At 30.9% G+C, this 20,561-nt stretch overlaps 2 protein-coding genes across 2 annotated transcripts; both read right to left on the bottom strand.

The window, feature by feature from the left end:
- Positions 1-143: 143 nt before the first annotated feature.
- LOC119615975 (uncharacterized protein DDB_G0288805) lies at positions 144-12,844 on the bottom strand. The gene is made up of 3 exons (XM_037972056.1): positions 12,233-12,844; positions 1,932-4,031; positions 144-1,737 (listed from the first exon to the last, which is right to left on the bottom strand). Exons 1-3 carry the CDS (start codon positions 12,290-12,292, stop codon positions 1,303-1,305), a joined length of 2,595 nt encoding a protein of 864 aa, XP_037827984.1. The 5' UTR covers positions 12,293-12,844; the 3' UTR covers positions 144-1,302.
- A 373-nt stretch (positions 12,845-13,217) lies between these two features.
- Positions 13,218-18,899, bottom strand: LOC119615964 (protein slender lobes). Its single transcript, XM_037972036.1, has 7 exons — positions 18,687-18,899; positions 18,326-18,427; positions 14,654-18,249; positions 14,352-14,463; positions 14,208-14,290; positions 14,050-14,143; positions 13,218-13,983 (listed from the first exon to the last, which is right to left on the bottom strand). Exons 1-7 carry the CDS (start codon positions 18,718-18,720, stop codon positions 13,457-13,459), a joined length of 4,548 nt encoding a protein of 1,515 aa, XP_037827964.1. The 5' UTR covers positions 18,721-18,899; the 3' UTR covers positions 13,218-13,456.
- Positions 18,900-20,561: the final 1,662 nt, after the last annotated feature.

The following is a 20,561-nucleotide window of genomic DNA, read 5'->3' as shown; positions in this document are numbered from 1 at the left end:
TGTATTATAATGCATGTTGTATGTATGTATACGTGAGATCAACACATTTCTAAATTATAAATATTAAACGTAAATAAAAAAAAAAAACTTTTATTGCAAAAGTTAATAAAATTGTCATGGATGTGAAAAAGCAAAAATATGTATTTATGATTTTTTATATGTTTTGTTGTATTAAACTTTTATATTTTACAAAGTTTATAAAATTGTATGTATATGTAGCTTTGTTCCAGTACTTGGCAGATATAAAGTTTTCACAGTAGTTTCGATGCTTAAACCCTAATATACATTTAGTGTTCTGATTGAAATATCTGACTAGTAATGGAGCAGAACTACACACACATATTTATTTAAAATGAATAATTATTTTAAATTAAACAACATTTTTGGAACATGTTTTCTGTGTAGCATTTAAATTAAAACTATACCTTTCAACAAAAAAATATCAATAATTATATTAATTACAATTATTAAATATTAAGATACTATTTTCGCTAAAACTTGTGAATGTAACCAAAATAATATTAATTATTTGTACATAAAACTAAAATCTTAAATTTGTAATAAAAAATGTAAAACGAAATTTATGCAATAAAATTAATTATCTTCAATATTAAAAATAAAAGGGCCAAAAACAAAAATATTTTTTCAATATATAGAATTTCCATCGCAACATCGCTTTATGTTGTACAAATGCATATATTTTAATAAATTCATTTATGTACGTAAATCGTTAACTGAAATGCAAAACAAGCAAATACTAACAATAGATTTGAAATGTAAAGGATACAATGTGATAGATATTGCAAAACAAAAGTGTAAACACTACTACCGCATGATTGAAGAAATGTTTTCTCTTTAAAATTCAGAAAAGGAAAATGTTGTAATAGTTTTGCATTGATTGGTCCCTCCTTTGAATAAAAACTAAACCAGGATCCATTATTATGATAACGAGCTTTTTGATTAGTACAACGTTGTGGCGATGCGGATGGTTTGTTTGTGACATACTGGTTTAATTAGTACTTAAAATATATAAACATTTTAAGAAATACATATGAATAAATAAGAATTCCTATTTTTTTAATTACAAGAAAAAACTTAAAGTAAAAAAAATTAAGCGTATTTTGTAGAGCAATAAAGTATTAAAAAACAAATTATTGTATACATGGAATTTTTTTCATTCTGCATAAACACTATGAAATGTATAAACATGCATTTGCGATTGTTAACAAAAACTTTGTTTTCAACGAATCGCAACACATTTTTCAGGAGCAAAAACTATCTTTGCATTTTGGAAAAATAAGTTTATGAAATTCGGTTCACCAATTGCATTTTTCGACCAATGTGTGTAAAATGTGTGTTTCCTTGCTGTTGATGAAGTGTTTGTTGACTTGAATTACTGTTTGTCGTAATAGTTTGTACGACAATCTGTTGATGCTGTTGCTGCAATTGTTGTTGGATTTGCTGCAGATCATGAACATTTTGAACTTTGACTATTTTCTTAATGTTTTGAATTTGCAGTTGCTGTTGTTGGTTGTGACTTTGAAATTGTTTTTCTATTTCACCAGCTGGCCCAATAGAGTAATTAACATTTAGTCGAGCTCTTTTCGGCGATTGATGACTATCGCTCGAAATGTTATAATCGGCCGGACTCAATTCTATAATGTCAGACTGACTTATAGCCATTCTCACGGCTTCCTTATCATCGTCGATATCAATGGCATCATAAATATCTTCTACCTATAAAGGTAAAATAATTTTTTTAATCGGAACAAAAAACGGCAAATATTTCAAAGTATTTCATATTTTGTTAATTGCTTGAAACAATTGAGAAGAAAGAGTTTTTTAATTGATCGAATCGACTAAAAATATTCTATAGCTCTTGTTTATTAATCAAACAATTCTTAAAATATATGTATGAAACAATGTCTTACCTCAATATCGAAATCCCGATGGATGTTCGTTGGAATACAAGTGGCGGGGGTATTGCTCGTCGTTGTTGTCTTCGTTGATATTGTAAGAGGTGAACTTATAGTAGTGTGCAAATTCTTTCTGTCGCAACTATCATTGTCTTCGTTGTCGTCCACAACATGTGAAGAAGTGCCGTGGATAATATCTTCATCTACATCCTCTTCTACAAGCAAATTGTCGACTAGAGTTTCATCCAATTCCTGTTCCTCCATATCGGACGCCTCTTCTATTTCCGACTGACTGTCCATTTCGACGTCGGAATCACCACTACTGCCGTGCTTCATTTCACCTCGCTCCAGAGCCTCCAAGTTATCTGGACAAACCATAGCATTCCTTATGGCCATGGGATCTTTGCGTGACCACTTTTGCACTTCTTCGTCCATTTTAGCAATGCGTTCTGGATTCATAGCCCAAAGACAACCTTTTCGCTGATTGCCATTTGTTGGCGGCTTTTCGATTTTTTCAAAGCATTTGTTGAGAGAAAGATTGTGTCGAACACTATTCTTCCAACCACTTGGTGCTGTTTTGAAATAGGGAAAATGTTCGCACATAAAACTATAGATTTCGGAAACTGGCAAAGACCCACGTCGTGAATTCTTAAGGGCCATTGCAATTAGGCAGGAGTACGAGTAAGCTGGCTTTGGGAATTCTGATTCAACTACAGTTGCTTTTATTTTCTGTTGAAGTGGTTTAACTGCAATTATATTTGAATTTGTGCTGCCGGAAGATGAACTGTTGCTCATGGAAGACAAACCACTTGCACTGAACACAGTAACTGAATTACCGGAATTGCCAGAGTTGTTAACCAAGCTGGCGTTTCCATTTGTATTGTTGCTGGTATTATTGACATTGTTTGTCATGGAAGCAGTTCCATTGACGATATGATGCTGCTGAAGTGCGTACGAGGTGTGATGAGCTGAAGATGCAATTGACTTGGGTGTAAAACTAGATGATGACTGTATCGAATTCCGTGATAAAATTTTGGTTACATGTTGACCATTATTGCTTATTGTTTGCATAGGACTAGATTCACGTTCACGCTTAAGAACTATCGTGCCGTTTGACGTTATTGTAGCGGATGTGGACGCAGAAGCTGCAGACGATTTCGAATTTGACTGTTGCTTCAACTTGTTGTAGGTAATGTTATTGGCAAACGTTAATCCACCAATACCAGGCCCTAGCTTTATAGTGCTTGATGATGTAGTTCCTCCATTTAAAGTATTGCTGTTATTATTATTAGCGGTTTGATTGGCGGATGAACTATTACCCGGAAATGTTGTGATGGATGTTTTTGATGATGTAGTACTATTAATATTACCTTGACTATTAGTCGACGTTGCTGTAGCCGTTTTAAATAATATATTTTCACTGGCCGATGATATGGGTACAACTTTTCTTAAGTCTGCTCCCAAATCTTTTCGAATGGCATCAACGGCTGCATGTTTGCGCTGCAGTGCGGAATTTGTAGCCAGAGTTGCTGGAACTGTTGTAGCCGATGTTACCGCTGATGAAATGGCCACTATCTGCTTTGGTATGTGAGATGTAATTTGCTCATTTCGTATAGAATGCGCACTGATCTTAATATGAGCGGGCGAAAAAGTCAAATGAGACTTGGTATCATTTACATTGGGTGACGGTGGTGGTGGAGAATTGCTTCGCAGGATATTTGCATTAAGATTCGTTTTTGGGGACATGTGTATTAGGGAGGATGATATTAAGGGCATTACAGATATCGGATTAACACATGCTCCAACATCTGCAAGAAAATCATTGCTTGCACCAAACCACGATGAGGAGGAATTTGATGAACCTAAGCCAAAGGCGGATGATGTATTCCAACTACTACCTATACTTCCGCAATCTTTTCCAGTATTACTGCAATTGCTATTTAAAAGAGATAATGAATCTGTGGCATGTTCAAGGGATGTTGGTAGATCTCCCAGGCAGCTCTCATAGTCATTTACACTTCCCACTACATTCGCAACCTCACTTCGTATATCTATATCAAGCATATCCTGCAGCGAATCTGATATGTAAAAGTCCAATGTAGGACCAGATGAATCCTAAAAAATAAAATTAAAAATCGTTTAAATAATTTTTGCACAAATGGGACTTAAATGTACAGGAAAATTTTCTTTTCCGAAAGCGATGTGTTGAAAATGGCAATTAAGATTAAACAATAGTATTTACTATTCTAGGAAGTATATTTATTTGCATCAGATGTTTACACATTTTAATTTTTGCTCAAGTTTAAACCACCTCCATTGGGCGCTTAAACTTGCAAACAAAATTAACTACTCAAAAGTACTCAAAAACAACTTTCGAGGATTAATTTTAATTTAATCGCTAATCTTTCACCTAAAGATTGGCTTATGTAAAAAAAATTTATTCTGGACAATTAGTTTTAGCAATTAGTGAATTTTTCAAACAATATCTTATATTTTAATGTACACATATGCATAAAGAACTTACTAAATGATAGTACCCCACCACGGAAACAAAACATGTGCCGAATTTTCAAAAAACTTGATATTTAAATGGATTTTAATAAAAACTAATTCGCTGGTGGAGGGTATTTATTGCACTCTAACTTGTTTTTAATTTTGGTTTACAACATCTAGTTGTTGTGTGGACTTAATCTCATGATGTCCACCAGCTATACCATCAACTTTTTATTCGCATTTTTTAAAGAAATATGTATATCGTAATGAATTCGTATAAAATCTTATATGCAGATATTATGATTAACTTAAAATAAATAATTCTTTGTAGATTTGAAAAACCGAAAATTTTTTCGAAAAATTAACAATTTGTTAATATAGCGTATATACAATGTACATATGTTATGTACCTACTTAGTTTCTTTGCAAAAAAATGGTATTTTGGAATGAACTTTAATTTTCGGCGGGAAAATCAGTAAGTTATATTTTGGGCGACCCTAATGTATGTATGTATGTATTAGGGTGATCGACTCGATTTTTCAACCGGTGTTAAAACCGGTTTTTTTTCTGCTTTACCAGTGTCGTTTTTTTTTTCTTAATGCTGATTTTTCGAATATCGAATAACCCGGTTTTTTCACTTTTTAAAAACCGGTTTCGAATACTTTTATTTGCTTTGTATTCAAAGATTTTTCAAATGAAATTTTTAAGTAAATCATAATACAGCCCGTCTAAGTTTTAAAAATATTCGAGTCGAGGAACTAGCGTATATTTTACTAAAGCTCCTTTGGTTAAACTTTTTTGATTTTCCTAATTAATTAAAAAAAATTATTTGTAAAATTGATAACTGTTTGATAAAATTTTATCAATCTTAAGATTATATTCCAATTACAATAATTCATTTACGGCTGAAATATTATGGAAGTGTTGGAATGCCTATGCATAGTACCTTATGTTTAACAGAAGTGTCCCACTTTTATCCTAATTTTTTTTTTTATATTAAAGAAATAATGTAAATCAGACGACTAGATCTAAAGTTATAATCTTTTAAACTGTTAAAAATCATTTCGGGCCATGTTTTATTAATCAAATTTAAACTTAACATTAATTTTTTCAAATTAAAATATATTATTTTATTTATAATGAAAAACCGGTTAACCGGTTAACTTTAGTAGACTGACTATAAATGAACAACAATGTAATGCAGAAATGTTCCAAAATTTGGTATTTATTAACGTAAACAACCGACTTTTAAAGACTAGCTACAAGCTAACTATCATATAATGCGGGAGTACCTCAAAATTATCTGGAGAGCATTTTGTTTCGACATGTTTTCTCATGTTTCTTTATTATTTGGAATTTTGTTTTACATTTTTGTCATTTTCTTGTGTACGTTGTGAAATTAGAGTCAGTAAATTGGAAAAATTAATTATAAAAGGTTAAATATTTCAAAACTCGGTCCCTAAATTCTAAATTCTGCTGATTAATACTGTAAATATAATACATTAACAGTTAACATTACACATAACATTTCAAAATTTATTTTAGATTTGGATCAATGGGAATCATGGAAATAATGAACAAATCATTTATAATTTTATGGATACCGGTGTTATTATTAGTTCCCCTGCAGAAAACTGATGCCTATTAATTTTAACGAACTAATATCATAACTTGTATTAAAGCGAAATGTAATTTAGATAACTAGTAGTTAAATTTTAAATATATTTAATTAAAATGTAATTAATTAATACAGTAGGGAATACAAACTTGACTTTTCTGCAACTAACTTTAAGTTAGTTAATAAAGAGTTATCTTTAAGATAATTTTTTAGTAACTAACTTTAAGCTAGTTGAAAAGTCATGCAGAGTCGGACAATTGACTACTGCGTAGGACATCGCCATGTTAAAATAGTCAGTTGGCTCCATTAAAAATAATCCAAGAATCAACCATAACTAGTTGATGAAAAAGTCGGCTTTTAATGCATTTAAAGTTAGTTGAGTTGCTGGCAGGGTATGTACTACGTACTTCATTTAGAAAAGGAATAAAAATATGTTTGTATGTAAGTATCCTTCCAAATTTAAATATTTTCAAAAAGCAACATGTTTTGTTTTACATTCATACTTAAACCAAAACGCACTGAATTCTTTATCTTACAGATAAATAAGTTGTTATTAAAAAACTCTCTTCAAACTCTCACAGTTTTTCTCACTTTTCCTCTCTCTCTCTTGTAGTTTCTCTTTATCTGTTAAAAATGAATATTAAATTCACCATTTTGAATTGGTTAAACTCATTCTTGCCACTCCGAATATGTGACTGACTGAAAAAAGGAATAAAGCCGTATAACATACAACAACAAAACTTCAGGGAACGTTTGCGTTTTTTTTGTGTAGTGGGTACAGTTGACGACAAAACACTTACAGTGCCTTTGTACTGTGTTTTCTTTCTTACTGTTTGTATTTGTGTTTTTGCTTTATTTTTCATTTTATAGCAAAATATGTGTATCTATGCTGTTAATGTTACTTTTTACAAGACCGGCATAAAACTAAATGTTTTTAAAAATTATTTCTTTTTTTTATTCCTATGAAAGGCAAGAAACACAATTGATTATTGCTCATTTTGTTTGAAAAGGTTATATTGTATCGTTTATATTTATAATTAATGTTGCAAAAATAATATCTTATGGAAAATATTTTGCGAGATTTTGTACAATACATATGTATTATGAAAATTCGTAATTATTTGGACATTAAAATTACTAAAAGTTGTTTTGCGGACCAGAAATACACTAATAAAAATTTTAATTATTTTTCCTTCGATAAAGTCAAAATTATGAAATTTCGAAAAGATTGCAGAATTTTTTGAACATATTGTACTTTTTCTCGTATGTATTCCTCCATACGGACACCATAATACACCCTACATACATACATACATACATGTATGTACATACATATGTACATATATATGCCTGTACATTTGGGTGTCCCTTTTTTTGTAGGAATACGAGAAAAATAAAAAAAAAATCATTTTTTTAAAAGACCCTCAGTTCCCTACCTGCTATTGAAAATCTTGACAATGCAATTGATGTACTAAATGCGTAAACAACAATATTTGTCACCTACACTGAAAATAATCCATGTCTAATATACACAAAAAATGTTGTACATTGTACATTGCTTTGCTATTCTTTCGTAATATATGTATACGAAATTGTACGAAATATTTTAGTAAAATGCAAAATAATTTTATATAATTTTAGAAAAAAATGTGTTCATTTCATAAATATGTCTTAACGAAATTATTTTTGTAAAAGAAAACAAAGTTTCTTAATATATAAAAAAAAAAGATATTACGACAGGGTTTCGTAAAATTAGAAAGGGGTTGATTAAACAATATTTCGTATTATACACGAAATTTTCGTATATATTACGAAAAAAGTAGTTACGAAATTTTTTCGTAAAGTTAAGCATGGATTATTTTCAGTGTACATACATATTTCGAAAAAAAAAACAAAATTAGGTATATGCCTCTCCAAACCAATTAAAATCATTTTGAGGACCAAAAGTAAAAAGGTCGTTCATCATCACTATACTAATGTACATATCGTCAACTAAAACGCAAACGGCCCTATCTAACATTTTTTAAATTTTACAGGAGATGCAAATAACTATTCAAATTGAAAATTTTGTTTCTATCAACGCGATTATTTGTAGGAAATAAGCAAATTGTGTAATAGTGAAACCTATCATTTGTTATGATAGTTGACAATGGCGTATATAAAAATGGATAAATTGGACTTTTTACCTTCAATATTTAATTTTGGCCGGAGGAGTCCAATTTTTTGTGCGGACATTCGTTTTGATGCAATACATTAGAATCAACTATAAAATCGATTTTGAATTTTTGGTTAGTTAGGGCCGTTTGCGTTTCAGGTGACGATATGTAGATACTACATATCGTTTCAGGTGACGATGTGTAGATACTACATATCGTCACCTGAAATCAATATAACATAAAAAAACGAACTCTTGATTGATTATTATTTACTAGATGATAATACACTTATCATCACAATTATTTAAGAAATTTAAACATATCTAAATTTTCATACATATCTAAAATTTCATCATTATACTTGTATTAGGGTTATCGCCTTGACTTTTTAACCGCTTTTTTCTGCTTTACCAGTGTCTGTTTTTTCTAAATCTTAATTTTACAAACATCATATAACCCGGCTTTTTTACTTACGGTTTCTAATATTATTATTTGCTTTGTATTTAAAAATTAAATTTTGAAGTAATTATACAGCCCAAGGGTCCACTTTTTCCATTTTTTTTTTTTTTTTGCATTAAAGAAATAATGTAAACCTGACAACTAGATCTAAAGTTATAATCTTTTAAACTGTTAAAAATCAGTTCGAGCCATGTTTTATTAATCAAATTTAAACATAAACGTTAATTTTTTCAAATTAAAATAGTTTTTTTTTTGATCTATAATGAAAAACCGGTTAACCGTTTTTTATTTCATTTGTAAAATATTAACAGGTTTTTTTCAAATGTTAACTATTCGAAACCCGGTTTGTATATTTAAGTCAGCTAAGAAGGTTAACGCCGTTTTCTGAAGGGGACACTATATTGGGGCCAGGACATAATAGGACCCGATTTCAAATGTTTAGAAACATAATATGGAAATACAAAAATAAAAATTATTGTACAGGATTAAAAAAAAATTTAGTCAATTTGGAACACAAAAAAGTTACCTAATTACCTACGTAGTTTCGATATTACCTACATGTAGTCATTTTTAAGCACTATGAGGTGCATTTGAGCCGATTTCAAGCATGAAACAAGTTCTTATCTCAGACTGAAAAAAAACTTTTATCCTCGTTCAAGAGTGAGCGCGGACTTCTATATCATCGACTAATATACTACATCTGAAAGTGCAAGAAAGAAAGACGCGGACAGAAAATATGATTTTATATGAAAAGTTATAGCCAAAAAAAAGTTCTGCTATAGTCTGAGAGAATCCTAATAGGTAATTAAGAGTTAAATTTGGGAAACGGGCAAACCGGGACTCGTAGATCATTAATATTTGAACCAGTCGGTATTGATGTCAATACCAATCTCGTGGTATACCTAAAACATCTATTAAAATCACTTGTAGCGTAAGGTTTGCGTATGTATATCATTTTATTAGACATGCTTTAAAAAACTTTTTCTATTTTAAACCAGCAAATCGGTCCATAAATATAAATTTTGACCATTTTCTATTTCTATGTATTATTTGTAAGATATGGAAGTAATAATTCGACCAACACATTAGTGTTCAATTTATACATCTTGTTTATGTGTAACAATTATAAACATTCCTGTAATACATTAAAATCCTTTTTTGATGTAAGAAACAAAAATTATATCAGTTAAAGTTCGTAATAGTTTAAGGAAAAACACATTATAGGTATCAGAGTACATAGTATGTATGCATGTAAAATAAAGGAACTGTACAATAGATTAAAAGAGCAGGTAAAAACTACGTACTATGTCCTTACATTGCTTTATACAATGTAAAAACATTACGATTTGGCCTTTTGTAATACAAATAGAAATCCGTCTTTAAGGAACCAGGTGAGAAACGAAATACTGCAAATGCAAAGACGACAGCTGCACTTCCTTACAAACAGGCAAAATTACAATCTATAAAAACATACATAATTCGATATTGTATTGCGCTTGTATACATTCTTCTCGTAGGTATAAGTTTAATAATTGGGAAAAGTGGTGGAAGTTGAAAGAAATAAAAGAGTTTATCCCTAACCAAAGGCATTGTTTTTCTTAAGTTATGTGTGTGTACATATGCAATAACAAGGACTTTCAAAAGGTCATCCTTAAATACAGCTGTTACTTAAGAAATGGAAATCCATTAGTTACATACATATTTAATAATTATAATAATATTGATACCCGGATTATACAATGCCGAAAATAAAAGCAAAAATACCATCAATGCTAGAGAATACCTACTATTTTATCTATTGTCTATATGGTATAAGAACACCTTAAATATGTACATATATACATTAAGGTGGCCCCGTTTGTATGGAGACAAATTAAGGTACTGATGTTCCCATCGAAAAACTTTAGTTCATTCTTTTTGATCTTTATTTCATCCTCTTTGATCCTTTTTCAAAGTTTTTGCAATTTTTTTCATATTTCACTCAAAGGATATGATGTAAAATTTCATATGAAATATAGAAAATATAGAAAATTTTATAATTTCGAATAAATTTACGTACTACATATAGGTAGTATGTAGGTACATATGTAGATTCATTTAACTAAAAAATGTTCGTTTTGCGAAGTTTTTGATTTTGCTGTCGCTAAAAAGTTTCTTAGGATTCAAACAATACTGTAGGTGTGTAACTTTCTATCTGCAGACGATCCAGAATAAAAATATTTAGCAGTTTTGTAAATAGTAATACTGCCAGCACATTGAACTTTCCATGTAATAAAAAAATATGCAAACCAACCCAGACATTAAACAACAAAAAATAAAAGAAAAATAAGGGTGCAATCATAACAAAAGGATAGACAAATGCAAATTAAATTAATCAGAGTTGGGGCTATTAAGCAGTTTTATCGTTCATTTTCAATGTCAGACAAATTGTTTTCACATACACATTTTGCTATAATTATAATGCGCATGTTTGAAATAAATGCAAATCTTCATTATTAGGGTTTCCTTCCTTATTAGAAATATCAAAAAACGGGGAAAATATACATACACATACATGTTGTACATGAATATGCTCCGAATATAAAAAAATATTAAATATTTGTATCTAGATATTATGTTTTATTTGTATTAATTTTATACCCACCCATGCGCATCGATCTTGTTTTGATCTTTCATCCAATGGAAAAACATAGTTTTAGGTATTTATTTAGATTAAATTTTGTTGAATACAGAGTAATACTAATAGAATAGATACTTTTATAAAAGCAAATTTTTGTCCAAAAATATAAATTTGACCGGTTAAATTTTTGAATTTTTCTAAACATTATTTTCTCACATTATATCTACATATTTTGCAAAAAGAACATGGAAACATTTTTAAACAAAATACAATTATTTAATATTTTTATGTATGTATCTTTATTGTATTTATGAACGTACGTTTGTTTAATGTGAATAATGAAAGAATAACAATAACGTGTTCTTTTGTTTTGATATACTTTTGCTAACAGTAAAGTAAACGGATGGATATATATATCATCAAAACAAATATGAAGAAAACACGGTGTCTTTTTCCAAGTCTTCTTCTGAACGTTTCAATTCAAAAATATAAAAAAAATCCATACATATAAACATGTATGTATGCAATACATTCAGTGCTTGTGTATTATTTTTGCGTTCATTTTGGAATGTTTACATGGAAGAATTACAAAAGCAAAAACTCTGCTTTAAATACATTTTCTCTTTAACAAAGAAATCTCTCTTCACATTTCTTTATGGTTGGCTGTTGCTCTACCAGAGCAGCAACATTGGCAGGGCAAGTGGTGAGAATATAATGAACTAAGAACGAGTGTGAAAACAGAAACTAGAAAAGCAAAATCAGACAGAGGCCGTTACAGAATTTGAAATTCACCAACAAAAAACACATGAACAAAATTCTTGCAGTTTTTTTATTCTTTCAAATTCACACACACAATCGCATGTACATAAATGTATATACGAATTTCGGCACAACATTTGAAGCTGCAATTAATGGAACTTTTCGCAAAAACCGGCAAAAATTATAAACAAATATGAAAATTATTACATACCGCGTATTTATTAAGGAATCCATCATGAAATCCACCTGCATACTCCTCCAATTCAAACATGGTATTCTTCTTTTACTTTAATTCAACCTTCTATTTGATTGATTTGCAATTCGTACTTCCTTTTATTTTAATAAAAGCTGCAATTTTTTTGGGAATATTTCTTCTTACTTGAATCTGCCGTATTTATTTTATTTACATACAATGTATGTAAAACGGCTTTTTTTTAAATGACGACGGCAGTGTGCTTTTTGCCTTTTTCTTTATTACATTGCCTTTTGTCTTTGTTAAAAGCAAACAAATACAAAAAGTGTATATATGTATGTACTTTTATATTCAAACACACACGTAAATAATTATTTGCGCGCAACCTCTTGTTCTCTAGCAACACCGAGATTTGCCGGTAAAAACCACAAGTTTTCTTCGATATTCTTAAACTAGTTTAGTGCCAGCTGCAACACAATTTCCATCAAAACCGTTTCTTTTTGCCGCCAAAGGTATTTAGAAATGAAATATTTAGTTATCATTTGATACTTTGAATTGAAAACAAAACACAAGACCAACACACTAAACACAACCACTCTCTGCTCTTGCTAGCAACATACTGGCAACAAACACACTTTTAGCAAAAAACAAGACCAACATTTTTTCTAGCACTTACACTACCTCGTTAACATTTATGTTAAATATACATATTCTTTCCAATGAATACACATGCATACTCATGCACACACACACAATATTCAAGTAAAATCTCTCTGAGAAAATTTTTCAAACGTAACGTATAATTTGAATTTTGTTTTTGTTACTCTCACTATATTAGTATCACAATTAAATTTATTTACATCCATACATATGTATATACATATCTATGTATAAACATATTTATTTACTATAGGATCACATGCATACACATGTACGTCTGCGGGTCCTTGAAGGGACACAGGTATCAATTTAAGGATAACTTTGCAATTAAAAAAAGAACAACTTTAACTGAACAGAACTATTTATTTTTAAACAAAGTACGTATAAACTCAGATTATTTTGCAATGTTTTAATACAATAACGAAATAACGAAAAAAGAGATTTTAAAACAATATATGTATGTATGTATAAATAATTATATGTAAATAATAATTCATGGCGCATGGGAATATATGGCGAACAAGTACATTCATATATGTAAGTAGTATACTGTGAAATGCAAATAAAATGACTTAAACATATTTAATAGTATCCATGCTTTTGCCGACGGTCCTTTAATAGCAGAATGTCACGCTTGGAGCTACGCTTAATATCAGGCCTCATGATTGCATTTTCTTTGAAATTACGATTAATGGCTACTTGTTGATTTTCAGATCGAGAAATTCGACGATTTTTTGGAATATCTTCTTCTATGAAAAGGCCAGATTGTGTCCACTGAGATTTTGGAAAAACATGCTCTTTGGTCACTTTATCGTGGTCTCGTTTCCTTTTGCCATTCTTTAAAACTGATAATGTAGAATCGTTGCTTCCAGAATGTGGTATTTGACGAACTTTAAAACCAACTGCGTATGGTGTAATTGGACTTTCCCGAAATTCCGTACCGTTAAATGCAAGTACAGAACGTTTTTTTGGGGTAGCCGGCTCAACACTTACTTTCCCTGTAGGCAATTGGATATATGTTGGCTTTTTCTTTTTCTTTTCTGGTGTCTGTGGCATCTCCATGAAATTCCCAGCCGATGTTAATGTGGTATGGACATTAGTATTGATACCTTCAATTTAAAAAGTATTCATAATTAAAAACAAATTATCGTGGTCGTAATTAAATGTAAAGTTACCTTTTTTACAATTCTTTTTTAATGAAGCTGATTTTTCAATAGCTTCTAGTACATCCGGTGGCAATTTTTTTGACTCAGTTTCATCCTGCTCTTTCTGCGTATCAGAAATAAATTTAATAAATATAATACAGCTATGGAATGCATATAAGAGAACATACCGTATTATGTTGGGATTGTTTCTTTTTACCAAGTATTACATCTGCAGCTTTTATTGCCTGTGATAAGGCTGTTTTAGTTTTATCTGAAAATGTTTGCACCAATTTAGGATAAATTATTTTTATGATTTTAGTACAATTTCTTACCTTTACGTTTTATGTCATTGGACACTTTTCTCAGTACATCTTCTGGGTTCAGTTCCTTTGGTAAATTTGAAACAGTTTTTTTCCGTAGTTTCTTGGGAATTTTGCGTTTATTCTAAAAATATGTTCAGTGAAAAATGTTGTAGTAAATTCAAAATTTAATTTGGATAACGATAAAAAAATGTGTTAAATATTACAGAATCCAATCTGTGTTTGTAAGAGTTAGTTTTAAATACAAATAAAAACACTCAAAACCAAACGTATGCCTGGTCTAATGATTGTACATAAACACAATGTAAATTTACCTTTTTGTTGTTGATTTTTGCTTCGAGCTTAGCTTGATTTGCTGCTTCTAATATTTCATCGCATCGATTTAAGATGCGTTGAATATTATTATTGGAATCATTTTTGTCGACTTTTTGATGAGGAGTTGAACATATTTTTGTTGATAGTTTACTGTTGTTTATATTTTCTATGGAGTCATGATGACTTTCAGCCATACTGTTTTCACCTATCAATTTGGATCGTTTGTGTAAGTGACGTACATCAATATCTACTATACTGTTGTCAAGAGTTTCCGCTGCCCCACAAAAACTCTTCGATAGACGCTTCCGTTTTGCTACTTGCCTATTGAGCTCAGTTTTCTGTAGTTCTATGCTATCAATAAATGATTGGGAGGGATTAAATTCACTGCTGGACAATATTCCCAAACTTTTACGTTTTAGTTTTTTGTTACTACCAACCCCATGGGATGAGGAACAAATCTCCATGTCTGGGTTTGTGGGTAGTGCCAGCGATTGACGACGAGTGCGTATCAAAGGATTTCCTAACTGTAATGGCATGTGTTTTATTATTTCTAAATTACTTAGGTCTTCGCCTTTAATTTCCTCATCTTTTTGTTCATCAGTAGATGATGAGGAGGCCGACACAGTTTCTTCTTTTAATTTAACATCAGTAACAGCAGTTTCTAAGTCTCCACCCTTTACAGTCACATCTATTGTGAATGAACGTTGCCATTCCTGTCGGCCTTTAGAACTCTTTGGCTTTTTAAAATTACCAAAGGAGACACTCAGTCCACTGTCTGTTTTTCGGCGGTGTGCTAAAATCATAGATTTATGTTCATTTTCTTTGTCAGCATCACTTTCTGATGTCACTGATACCTCTCCCAAATGACTTTCAGATTTGAATTTACTACTGTCATGTTGTTTATTATCAGGTGTGGATGAAGTTGTATGTCCTTCATCCGAAGATTCTGATTTTTCATCATTGCTATTATCTTCGTTTATTTCGGGGACTTCGGCTTGGACTTCCAACTCAACGGGTGATGTATCACTTTCAGGGTTTAAATCACGAACTGATTTATTAAAGCGGTCTGATTTATTAAGTTTACGAAGAATTTCTTTACGAGAGAAATTCAGTTTTTCTTCGTTTTCTTCTTCAACATCAGATTCACTTTCAGCTGTACATTGTAGGCGCAATGCTGAATCGCTGAGCTTACTGGAATCAAGAATTATGTTTTCGCTAGATTTGTTAAGAATATTGTTTGTTTCAACAGAAAATTCGCCAGAATTTGATACTGATTTCAATGCGTTTTCTACTTTAACGTTTTCTTCTGCCCGATTTTCATTATCTAACTGTGAAATGCATTTCTCTTTCAAATTCTCTTTTGATTCTCCTTGAACAGTCTCCACCTCTTCGTCTGATGACGATGAACTCTCTGCTGGACGTTGCAAACGTTTATACGTCTTCTTCTTCTTTCGATTATGCTCATGATTGTCTTCGTCTATCAGTTCATCTTCATTGTTGCTCTCTGAACATTCGAGTTCCTCATTGTCGGAAACAATAAATGAATCGGCATTTTCGCTGTCCTCTTCTTCATCTGCGTATTCATCGTGTTCATCATCAGTGGTATGACTACCAATTGACTCACCATCGATTGGTATTTCATTCTCTTCTATTTCTTTTCGTTCCTCAGAATCCATGGAGTCTCCACTTTCATAATCATCCACTTCCATTGCTTCATCATCATGGAAATCGTGTTTTCGTTTGTAGGGTTTCTCTCCTGGCGCTAATTCGCATTCATCATCATCATCTTCATTTCTGTCATCATGATCATTTTCTTCGTCGTCCTCGTCTTCAGATAAGAAAATAATACTCTTTTTTTTGTTCGTTTTGACTTGTTCTACGAATAAATCAGCATTATCGCGGCATTCACTTGCACTCGTGACATTACGCGTAACCACTGCATCCAGCTTACACCCCTCAATAGTTGTTCCCTTTACACTGGGATTGATCCACTTTATTTTGTTTTCATTGATGTTCTGATTGGAAGAAGGATCCCCAACAGTTGGGTGTGTTTCAGACTTATCATCTTTTATGATTTCTTCCTTTAGAGGTGTATTCTTGCCTTTAGAACAATGAATTTGCTCTTCTTCAGATTTGGATGCTTCTGTATTAATTGGTGTAGAGCTTTGAACTATTTCCAATGAGCGAACACATTTGAAAGCGCGTATTGGCGTCGTCTTCGCTTCAGTTTGTGAGTGCGTTTCCAATTCTTTATCTTCAGCTTCTTCACTATTTATTATAATTTCCTTTTTATCATCTTTTTTTGGTGTTTCCACTTGATTATCATCTGAATGAGTATCTAATGAATTTTTTTCGGCTTGAAAAGAGCCATCATGAGATGAGTTAACCTCGATAAAACTATTAGTAGTCTTGGTTGAGGCAGGCGTCTTAGGATAAATATTTTTGATGGTCATATCGTTTGTTGGACTGGAAACGAAATCTACTTTTTTCGATATGACTTTACAATCGCTGACATTAGAATCTTCTCCGCGATGAGGAATCAAAGTACTAACACTTAAAATTTCAACTTTATCGGTCGAAGATGTCCTTCCTTTAGCTTGTGGAGTAGTGTAATCTTTTACATTATTATGTTTAAGATCATCCTTAAGTTCCACAATTTTACCAACGGATGAGTTTATTTCATTCTCTTGCATATTATCTTCGGTCGTATTTTCAGCTTTTTCATTTACTTGGTTGTCATCTATTTGTTCTTCTGCAATGTTTTTTTCATTTATAGATGACGTTATTGGTTCTTCACTTTCTATCTGACCGCTTTTAACGCCGATTAATTCTTCAGGAGATTTGATATTAGCTGTATTGTCCTCTTCCAATTTAGTAGTCTCCTGAGTACCATGCAAGTTAGTGATTGAATCATTGGAGTTTGAATCTATTTGCAGCTTAAAGTTTGTTGACTCAACTGTGTCTGCATCAGAAACCTGCAAATCAATCTTTTCTGAAGCAACTTTTTCAATATCTTGTGGTATTTCATCTTTTTGGGCATTCGACTCGTCGTCGGTTAAAACTATTGTTGTTATATTTGGTGATTTATTTTTAATCTCCTCTTGCATCTGATTTTCAAGAACACTAATTTCAACATCAGACACCTCTTCACTCTCACCAGTTTTACTTTTAGGACCGGGCTTACGACGCTTTTGATTATTAGTTTTTATATTTTGATCTTCTAATTCTTTATTTTTGTTCTCATTAGTCTCTTTTGGACTTGCTGTTGATGTATTATTCGGAGACTTGATTTGTTGTGGAGACTTTGATTGTGAACGAGTCACTCTCGATGATTTTTGAACGTTAGAATCGATTTTCTCCTCATCTAGTGCTGCAAACGATGGTATTTTTAAGCTTGTTTGTGAAGGTTCATCGCTCTCCTGCACAGAAACACTACGTCTGCGAGTGCTTCGCCTGGCTGGCGTTATTGTTTCTGCATTCTCTGGAATAATTGCAGAAGATGCAGTGATTCGCTTAGCTGGAGTTTTTACTGGTGTCGCAACACCAGAAGTAGAATTACGACGCGTCATTCTTGTTGATCTAGATGGAGAAGCGGCTAATAAAAAATAAAGATGAATTATTAAAAATTAAACGATAAGCGATAGGTCAACAATCTATAATTTATAACTTACTTATCTCTGAAATGGATATTAATTTCGATGGAACTGGTGTACCAGGCCGGCTGGAGTTGTCACTATCCACCGAAGTTATCCGTTTCCTCAAAGAACGTGTCACTAAAACATTTTAATAATTCTTATTTTGTTTTTTATAAAAAAAAGAAAAAAAATGTGATGTCTAAAGAATTGTTCCCTTAAAGAAAAATTACAAAAACAACAAAAAAAGCTGCGTCCCCACGCTCACTCTAAAACCATTTTAAATAAAAAACGGTTCTTCTTTATTGAACTCTATAATTTTTAAACGTACATACATACATATCAATGTAGATACACAACTATGTAATAAAACTTTGATTTTAAATATTTAACAACTCACCACGACTTGCAGAATCAGTTACACTAGTATCCATTATTTAATAAATTTAATTTTTATGATTTTATTTAAATTTACATTAACAATTATAAGACGTTTCAATCAAACAAACAATCTCAGACTACGCCACAAAAAATGCTCAAGAATTTATCAAATGTGACCAGCGTTGTCAACTTTAAGATTTCAAAAAGCACCAAATTTAAGAGAAGAAACGCGTATTTCTCGTAAAAAACCACAAGAAAAATATTTCATAATATATATTACAACAGATTTTTAAGGAACTAGTGTTATACACTATATAGCAGGGATACATAAATTAGCTTTAAAACAACTTTTTTGAACAGGTTTAAACAAATGTTCAAAAAATTAAATAAATTTCTTTCCTCGAATTTATTAATATATTAATTTCTGTTCATATACATATGTAGAACCGATATCTGAAGAATTGGAACACGAATATTCCAGGAATAATGGTAATTCTAAAATATAGTGTGTTGATTTGTTTTGTTTATCTTTTAACTGTATACATTAATATGTTTTCTAAAACTTTCTTCGAGGCAGTTAAACGACTGAAAATTATTGAATAAAGAACATCGATCTAAAGTATTTTTTTTTTTTTTTTGAAAATGAGAAAATATATAGTAATAAGCAGTTTTCTGGAACAATATGTAGAACTAGACTTAAATAATTGACATTAAACTGAAAAATTTAATAAAACATGGAAAAACCACTAAATTCATTATTTCGATGTTAAACTTAGTGCCACCAGAGTTTTTAAGAAAAGCATAAAAAAGGCAATAGACATTGTATTGATTTTAATTTTTGTAGGAAAACGTTAAAAAAAGCACTAAAAGCACTAAATTGACAACGGTGAATGTGCTCTATTTAACAAGTGTTGCTAACTCATACGATATTGTTTAAAAATCAATAATCGCAAATTATTAAGCGACACGGCCACACATCAAATTTGTTTGACACAAACGGTAAGTTTTTTGATTGGGTTAGTGAAAAAAACTCACATGTATATATGCGGTGTGAGTTTTTTTACCAAATCAAAAAATTTGCCGTTTGAGACAATTTTATGTGTCGCCAAGGCGCTTTACCCAGCCATTCAACAATTTAAAAGCAATTTAGCGGATGAAAATATACATTATTCTAGCGATTTGTTATGTGGTGACATAGGTAACTGGAAGTTTAGGAACTTATATACATATATCTAGAATCCTTATAGATAACGAAGTTGATTAAGTAATTAATGTCCGCTTGTCTGTCGTTTTGTCTGCTTATATGTTGAAATTCATTTTCCGAAGACCCCAGATATCATCGGGATAAAAAATTTTAAACAATCCTAATTTGCTATTGCAATAATGGTTCATAAATAATGAAAACATATGCAAAATTCGGAAAATCGCAATAGGCAATATATATACATATATATTGAATGAAAAATATTCGAATGATCTTTCATCTGATATACATTATGTCTTGGAGAAAAATTTTACATATTTTCGAAATATATTCGAAAATGTGGTCAAAAATATGGGTTGTTGGGGGCTTTACTCATATATTAAACATTTATACACAGAATGTGGATTTTTTGTAAAAATTAAAAAATTTTAATTTTAAAGAAATTTAAAAAAAAATCCAAAAAAGTTAAATAAATTAAATAATTTTTTTTAATGTAAAAAAAAGACCTGTTACTTGTTTTTTCTTTCTGTTAAAAACTAAGAATTGCGTCGATCTGCACAATTTTTATATATAGACTTTTTCCAGAAACTGACCAAAGTTCAAGCAGTAAGTCGACTTTTAGTAGAATAATAGAATATCTTCCTTCTTTTCAGATTTTTCATTTCGTTTGTATTTTTTAATAATCTAGCA

This window comes from Lucilia sericata, unplaced genomic scaffold, assembly GCF_015586225.1.
Source record: "Lucilia sericata isolate MDLA Ls3-8-SP2 unplaced genomic scaffold, ASM1558622v1 Contig000051F_arrow, whole genome shotgun sequence".
Taxonomy (NCBI): Eukaryota; Metazoa; Arthropoda; class Insecta; order Diptera; family Calliphoridae; genus Lucilia; species Lucilia sericata.
This window is presented reverse-complemented; position numbering and strand designations above follow the sequence as displayed.

Coding starts and splice junctions, on each gene's coding strand:
- LOC119615975 (XM_037972056.1), bottom strand. CDS start 12,292: ATGTTTGAATTGGAGGAGTATGCAGGTGGATTTCATGATGGATTCCTT. Junction 4,032..12,232: donor GATTCCTTAATAAATACGCG/GTATGTAATAAT, acceptor TTTATTTTTTAG/GATTCATCTGGTCCTACATT. Junction 1,738..1,931: donor ATCGGGATTTCGATATTGAG/GTAAGACATTGT, acceptor TTACCTTTATAG/GTAGAAGATATTTATGATGC.
- LOC119615964 (XM_037972036.1), bottom strand. CDS start 18,720: ATGGATACTAGTGTAACTGATTCTGCAAGTCGTG. Junction 14,464..14,653: donor CAAAAATCAACAACAAAAAG/GTAAATTTACAT, acceptor ACATATTTTTAG/AATAAACGCAAAATTCCCAA. Junction 13,984..14,049: donor AAAAAAGAATTGTAAAAAAG/GTAACTTTACAT, acceptor TTTAAATTGAAG/GTATCAATACTAATGTCCAT.